Source organism: Punica granatum, unplaced genomic scaffold (assembly GCF_007655135.1).
Source record: "Punica granatum isolate Tunisia-2019 unplaced genomic scaffold, ASM765513v2 Contig00002, whole genome shotgun sequence".
Taxonomy (NCBI): domain Eukaryota; kingdom Viridiplantae; phylum Streptophyta; class Magnoliopsida; order Myrtales; family Lythraceae; genus Punica; species Punica granatum.
In genome coordinates, this window is record NW_022204029.1 from 45,939 (window position 1) to 54,207 (window position 8,269).

General features: G+C 39.8%; 1 protein-coding gene across 1 annotated transcript; it reads left to right on the forward strand.

Moving 5' to 3' along the window:
- Positions 1–960: 960 nt before the first annotated feature.
- LOC116189737 (lysine-specific demethylase JMJ25-like) lies at positions 961–6,930 on the forward strand. The gene is made up of 13 exons (XM_031519451.1): positions 961–1,898; positions 1,989–2,137; positions 2,512–2,617; positions 2,715–2,847; positions 2,926–2,986; positions 3,090–3,831; positions 4,259–4,588; positions 4,826–5,362; positions 5,516–5,588; positions 5,743–5,828; positions 5,935–6,054; positions 6,154–6,256; positions 6,533–6,930. Exons 1-12 carry the CDS (start codon positions 1,359–1,361, stop codon positions 6,235–6,237), a joined length of 2,961 nt encoding a protein of 986 aa, XP_031375311.1. The 5' UTR covers positions 961–1,358; the 3' UTR covers positions 6,238–6,256; positions 6,533–6,930.
- Positions 6,931–8,269: the final 1,339 nt, after the last annotated feature.

Genomic DNA, 8,269 nt, shown 5'->3' on the forward strand with positions numbered 1-8,269 from the left:
ATATTAGTCTTGTACTGAATTGAGGAGTTAATATTTATCTTGGTGCCCAAAAACAGAATTGCTGCAAAGATATTATTTTGGAAGAGTTTTTCAAGATAATAGAAGTAAAGAGAAATAAACAAATATATTTTGATCGGAAAAGTTTATCTTTTAGTGGACTGAACTGACTCGATTGGATTAGCAGAGGTTCATTAAATTTCCGAATCAAATAGTACAAGTCGAAAAATATAAATAAATAAAAATATAAACATTGGCAGAGCTGCAGAAGAGCTACCCTTTGCATGTCAGCATTTTCTTTTTTTCTTTGGTGAAATTGCATATCAGCAAATGAAAGAGAACCAGTTTTGGACAAGTTGTCAGCAGAGTATGCCGGTCCATGACAATTGCGTGCTCTATCAATTCTTCACTATAAAAGATAACACGAGATTGACGAAGGTAACTGATAATTTGTAAGAGTTCGTGTCTGGATTTGCCACATTCCAAAACGCGGGACAAAGAAAGACAATAGTTAAGCATCGATAAAGAAGTCTCATGTAGAATGACAACTGATGAATTTGATGCTTTGTCAGCAACGTATCACAAGTAATAACGATGTCTCTGGCAAATCATCGCCCGTATCAAAAAGCGAATTTTTATCAACTTTGATATATCAAACAATTTGGTTATGTCTCATGCACATCTTGCTGCACTATAATTGCTGTGGAGACAGAGTACTATCCAAAAGGCAAGAACACGGATAGGCCGAGAACCCGGGGGTGTCAAAAATAAGAAGGTGAAGCGAATTGCAAATCGAACCATTCAGCACATCAGATTCTACATTGGATACGTGGAAAAGGATCAACCCAAGCAGACTCCCCTTTGATTACGAACATTGCCTTTGGCTGACAAAAGGAACATTATTCGTCTCGGTGAACATAGTCAAACCGACGCTGGACGACAATTAGTATCAGCTGATAGGTTGATGAAGCATCCTGTGTTTTCATCGAACATAAAGTACATTTTCTGTTCAAAGCTACTGCAGACAGAAATCTTACAAAGCCAAGCCTGCAGTGCACATCAAGAATTTGTTGCCGAACCCCAAAAATCTCAATCCCCAATTTGGAAGTTGGGATCGGATCGCCAGAACTGAGATTTCTTGGACCGATTTGGGCTCCTTGTTTCCTTGAAATTACGGGGGATGCCACTCTCACTCAACTCGCTTTCCATCTTTCGTCTCTAATAAATATCATCACAGTCTAAAAACCCTCTTTTTTTCTTCAAGCTTTGCCCAAAAACCACAGCTTCTGCTCACTTTTCCCGGCTGATTTCGGCCGAAAGATACGATTTTCCCGGCGAAATCCTGATCTTTCCGACGGGCAATGGCGGGGAAGGAGGCCCTGCCGGAGCACCTGCGGTGCAACCGAACCGACGGCCGGAGCTGGCGGTGCGGCCGCCCTGTCAAGGAAGGCAAGAAGCTCTGCGAAATCCACTACCTGCAGGGGCTCCACCGGCAGCACAGGGAGAAGGTCCCCGAATCCCTCAAAATCCAGAGGCAGTACACCAAGAAATTGATGAAGAAGAGCAAAGACGGGCTGCAGATTAGGGCTCAGAAGATCGACAAGTCAGTGAAGCGGTCGGTGAAATTGAAGAGGCGGAACCTGGCGAGGGAGCTGGTGAGGATGGTGGTGACGAGGGAGGTGGAGAAGAGGAAGGAGACGGAGGAGGGCGGTGACGGGGACATGATGAGGCGATTGCCCAATGGCATTATGGTAATCTCCCAGTCTCCTGCCCGGCCCAGTAGGAATTCTTGCAATGCTGGGACCTTTTTGGATGTTAAGGTCGGGGCCAATCCGGGAATTGCTCCGAGGCGGAGGTTCCGGTCCAAGAACATTGAGCCCGTGCCCATTGGGTCAGTTCAGGTAGATAATGAGTTGAATTCTTGGTTGTATGCTTTGTTTTAGTTTGTAAGATTGGGACTTGAATTTCTTTTTATTTACTTGTTTTGGAAGGTATTGCCTTACAAGAGGAATGGGGAGAGTGTGAAGAGGGGTGGTGGGAGGAAGAAGTGCCATTGGTGCAAGAGCAGTGACTCAAGTAATCTGATCAAGTGTTCAAATTGTCGAAAAGAGTTCTATTGCATGGAGTGCATTAAAGAGAGGTTTGTGCTCATGGGCTTTTTTAGAACATCAAAGAGATGTTTCTTTTATTTATAGCTTTGGTGCCGAATTCGGGTAAAAACATCCTTAGTGAATAATGATTTTGATTGTCTGCTTACTAGAATGCAATTGGTGTATTTTAGCCATTTTATGCTGTGTCTGTTGGGATGCAGATTATTCCAGTTAGGATGTACTGCCCAAAATGTGGATACGAAATCCTGGATACTATATGAATCCACTCATCTTACATGTCTGTAATTATTAAGAACACTGTCACATATGACATTGCGCTCTACTCTGTCTTTCAGCAAAGTTGTCTTGAGTCGGTTTGAGAAAGCAAAGATGTATCTAACACTAAAAGTTCGAATGAACTCAGGTATTTTGATACTCAGGAAGAAGTTAAGATGCAATGCCCAGTTTGTCGAAGAACTTGTAGCTGCAAGGCATGTGTTGACGGCCAATCTCAAGCCACTAGCTGTCAGGTTCGAATTACCATTTATCCGTTAGGTTTTAAACTAGACGAGTCCTGTGCGACATTTGATGGTGATGCTTTAAATCAGGAGTTTTATCTTTGTTCAGGAACTTTCCGGTGATGAAAGTAGAGCAGATAGAATTCTAAGCTTTCATTACTTGATCTGTGCACTTCTTCCCATTCTGAAGCAAATCAATGAGGAGCAGAGCATTGAACTCGAACTGGAGGCAGCAATAAAAGGTCCTAGCATGAAACCTTTTAGTTTTCCTCAATCACATTTTTATTTTATATATTCAGCTCATTGATTTGCATTCACAGGATTGGAGATCTCCGAACTGCAAGTCAACCACCATGAATTTAGCTCTGAGCCACCTACATGGTACAGTATAGCATATTCTCTCCAACCTTGGCATGTAATTTTTTATTAGTTTATTAGGATTTTCTCTCTTTTGTCCTATGACTCGATTTTGCTTCTTGAGCAGCAATAATTGCAAATCCTCAATCGTGGATCTCCATAGAAGGTGCTCCAACTGTTCTTACATCCTCTGCTTAAGCTGTTGGTGGGATTTCTGTCAAAAGGTCTTTCCCGAAGGAATGAAAGTGCTTCGAAATGCATGTGCTAATAAGAGAAAATCCTCTGTGCTTGAATACAAGGAACTTAACGGTATGAAATTAATACGTAAACATGACCAAGAAAATGGCTGCAAGGTCCTCACTTCTTGCCTGTCATTAGCTTACTCAAAAGCTTGCAATAGTGTTGGTGGGATTTCTTGTCCAGTGAGTGAATTTGGTGGCTGTGGAAATGGTGTTTTCGATTTGAGATCTTCTTTCCCAGTGAATTGGATCAAAGAGCTTGAGAGCAAGGCCGAAGAGATAGTCTGCAGTTATGATTTCCCAGAAGCCTTCAATAGTGACTCTTGTTGCTCAATATGTGATGGAGCGAATTATAGAGCCAGCTTAGAGCATTTGCAACAGGCAGCCATGAGGAAATATTCAAATGATAATTTACTTTATTACCCCTCTTCTTTGGAAGTTTGTGCCGATAAAAGGGAGCATTTTCAGAAGCATTGGGGCAGAGGCCATCCGGTAGTTGTTCATGATGTTCTTCAAAAGGCGTCTGATTTGAGTTGGGATCCTGTGGTCATGTTCTACACTTACCTTGAGGGTAGCATCGCCAAGCATGAGGGCAACCAGGGAACACCTCCTTGCCTTGAGTGCTGTGAGGTAAGTACGCAACTCTAATTGGTTTCAGAAAACATGGGAAACTTTTTCCATTTTCCTCTTTACATTCTGTTAAGACATAAGTGAAAAACGGGTTGCTTTGCACTTTACAATTTGTTGGATTGTATGCTATCTGAGAATTTTCTATATTTCTGGATCCTTTAAGAAGGGTAGAAATAAGGAAAACTGGGATAGTGTTCCTGAACCAAACACAGAGACCAGGAAATGGAGCAACTAGGAATGACTTTTTTTAAAAAAAATATTTTGTGGCTAAAAGTATCCTAAATTGCACTATCTTGAGACTTTTTCTTCTCAGTGGTGGCGCAATATTGCAGAACCAAGGAAATACTTATAAATAGTTTGAACTTGTTACGATGTGTCCTGTGGCTGATCAAAGCTGAAAAAGGACATTTGTTATATGCCATGGCAGGTAGAAATCAGCATAAAACAGTTTTTCTGGGGTCCTCTTAGAGGTCGGGCTCACCAGAACACAGGACAAGAGATGCTGAAACTGAAGGCTTGGTTTGCATCCCGATATTTCCGTGAACAATTTCCTCGTCATTATTCCGAGATTATTCATCAGTTGCCTCTTCAAGAGTACGTGAATCCCGAATCTGGCATTTTAAATCTTGCTTCAAAATCACAACTTGAGACTCTGTCACCCGAGCTAGGTCCCTACGTCTATATCTCGTACAACAGCTCTGAGGAACATATGCGGGCACATTGTGTGTTGAAGTTAGGTTACGATCTATATGACACGGTTCGTTTCTTTCTCTCTTTCAGTTAGTTCACTTCTTCTCTAATTCAAGTATTACAGATCATATGAGTCTGGTTCTTCACTCTTGCCTGTGGCTGGTAAATTTGTGTCAGATGATTCAAGCTAAATCAGAAAATTTAGAATTTTTTAATTAAAATCTGTCTGCCTCTTCTTATGAAACATATCGAAAGAAAGTGTGTTGTCTTTGCTATTCATTCCTTTTGTTTGTTTCAAACCTAGGTTAATATTTTGGCGCATACTACAGATGATCTGATTTCCTCAGAGAATCTCAATAAAATAAGAAAGCTGATGAGAAAGCATCAGGCTCAGAATGAAAGGGATCCAACAAGTACTCCTGATGATCAATTCTCACGGAATAAAGGGGAGCGAGAACCATCCCCGTGTGCTGAAGATTCTAGTGGACTCACAGAGATGAGTATAGAAGAATTGCTTTTACAACACAAGATTTCTCGAGTATCTTGGGTTTCCTCGGATGAATTGCCATCTCCAAGCTATCAGAATGGATCTCTTTCACAAGATCGGTCGCCTGTATCCTATACCATTTCTGAGTCTGGGACCTTGAAGGCCATCCAGAATTCTGAAGAATCTCCAGACAGAAACTTCTGCACAGATGGAAATGGATATCTCAAAAAGGATTCAAGTAAATATTGTGGGGCCCAGTGGGACATTTTCCGCAGAGAAGATGTCCCAAAGCTTATGGAGTACTTCCGGAGGCACTCCAGTGAGTTTGTCCTCCCATTTGGGTCGGAAAAGAATGTGAGTTGATCTTCTTGTCTGATTTTTACAACTGCTTTTGTGGGTCCCAAGAAGAGACACAAAAATAAACAGTTTTGATTGATTTAGACTGAAAGGTCCTAAGACCTATTTCATTTTCGAGTTTAAATCCGAAATGCCATCGTAAACCTGCAGGCGGTCCATCCGATTCTTGATCAGTGTTTCTTTCTGGACGAGGCCCACAAAACTAGGCTCAAGGAGGAATTCAGTAAGAGAGCACCTCGACTTTTTCGTTTTCCCGAACATATTATATTAGTCTGCTCAAATTGAATGAATGCTTTCCTTTGCTTCTTATCGAATTTGTTCCTCCTACACGTGATATAAGTCTGCCAAATTAACTGAATGCTTTGCTTTGTTTCCAGAAATCGAACCTTGGACGGTTTTGCAGCATGTTGGTGAGGCTGTTATGGTTCCTCTAGGATGCCCATATCAGATTAGAAATCTGAAGGTAAGAAGGGAAAGTAGACGCTTTTCTTAATGAACTAAACACGTGAAGTGCAATTTGTGTATTCCTGATGATGCTTATGTGTTCGTGTAATATATCATGCTTCCAGTCTTGTGTGAGTGTGGTGCTGCACTTTATCTCCCCTGAAAGTGTGAAAGAGTGTATACATGTAATGGATGGAGTTCATTGCCTTCCTGATGATCACGGTGCCAAATTAAACAAGCTAGAGGTAAGGAAATTCTCTTGCTGTTGCAAATGATGACTGTCAAGTGCCTAAGTTAGCAATGAAGCTGATGAATTGCTAGTCTTATCTCCGTTGGAAATTCAGGTGAAGAGGATGGCCTTGAATAGTTTGAGGGGAGCGCTCAAGCATGTTCGAGAGCTTACCTGTGGAAAGCAAGCGGCCAACTGAGAAGAACAAAGCATTCCTTGTATGTTATCGCTCTTTCACCTGCTTGTGAATTTGTTTGCAAATATTTTGCTGAATGATGGATACCATGAGAAGCTTGGCTCTTGGTTATCATTTGAGTATTCCTTCCTTCCTCCCTCAAAAGATAGGCCTCTTGAGAAGTGGTTTTCCCGTTTCTTGTACAGAATGCTCACTTTTATTCACGCATAATATTTCAGAGGCACTTGCACTAGCGGCTTCATATATATATACATATATATAAATGTCCGCTGTACTCAACTGTATTTCTTGTATTCAGGGCCTTAAAACTGTGGAGCTGCAATCAGTGTCTCCAGAGACCAAAATCAGGAGCCTCGAACCGAACACTAATATCTTCTGACGCATTCTTTCGGGAGCATGCAGTAGGATGGCTAAAAAAGTTTACTCACTTGGCATGATGTGAATTCGGAAATCATGGAGAAGTTACTGTACGTGACTCTAGCGATGCTCTTCTGCTTACTGCTTGAGTTAACCGTTCATAGGATCAGAAGTGTAAATCTCAGTACATTTAGTCCTTTAGGTTGATTGGTGTCACAGGACTTTGCAAAACAATAACTGAGCTGCTTACATCGGTTAGCTGTAAATACCATGAGATCTTCAACCAGCGATTGTCTCATAAAAATTTTCTTAATGCAATTCTTTCATATTTCTCTTCCTTGATCTTCGAGCCATCTACCTCGGAATTATTCCCGACGATGGTATTCATGTAACTAGTTGTCTCCTGCGACGCCGTGCCTGATGCCTTTAACATGAACGCAAATTTAAATGGAGGAAGACTATCAAGTACATATCATCCACATTCAATCTACATTTATCATCCTCATTCTCCGAGGGTGCATGAATTCTTGACTGTGATTGTCATATCATCCACATTCTGCAATATGCATATATCACCGTGTTTTATTATCTATATAATTTGGTCAGTTGAATATTTTCTCGATCACACATTGAAGATTTCTGGCTTATCGACATTCGAGTTAAGTACGTTTGTGATGTGTAAAAGTCTCCAGTTTCATGGATTGATTGGGGGGCCTGGATTAAGTTAGACATAAGTCGTTTTCCTAGTGATATAGTCTTATGGCTCCGCATTGTGAAAATGATTTTTTTTACTGATCTTTGGAAATTAATAAAAGCTTTTTTTTTCCGGGTGATATTATAGTTGAAATTTGAGAATTTAATCTTTCTTCAAACATCAACATATGTTGTAAAAATCCTTTCAATTTGTTTTGAAATCCCGTATTTCAGATAAAACCCTTTACTGATAATGTAGCTAGTCTACTGTTTACTAACTATACTACACCTCATTGTAAATGAAATGCTACTATCGAGTGGGGAATGATTCACGAGGCCAGGACCCATAGCTATTGGATTAATGGTTAACAGCTTCCAATAATTAACGAAGATCTACTTTAACTAAAATCATGATTTTAGAGCATTTCATGAGACACGTGACAGAACGAAACTGACAAAAAGCAAATCAGATTTTGGACCGCCCGGTCGAAAGTTTATGTAAGTTGTGATCATCTTGGAATGTCCAAAGTCGATATAATGTTCGATCAAATTTTGGCTAAGAGATGTGTCATGATGAAAAATATCGTACATTATCGTTACCCAATATTATTGTCGGGACAATATTATGATATTATTATTTGGTATTAATAGTGCAACACTGGTTTATATTTATTTATATTTGATATTTTGTGTTGATATTAGCAAAAGATTATATATATATATAGAGAAAACATAAATATATTATTTATGCACAGAGAAGTATTTATCAAGTTTATAGAAGATGACAAATTCAATTTTTTTATTATTTGAGAATTCAATAGTTAATATAAAATTTTAGTGTCATAAATACTTTGTCAATCTTTGTACTAGTTATCTGATAATTACTATGCGCATACCAATAATAAAATATCTTAACAAAGCATTTTATCAATCTAGAGAATATATAAATGAATATTAAATGAACTGGAACTTAAACGGTAACATT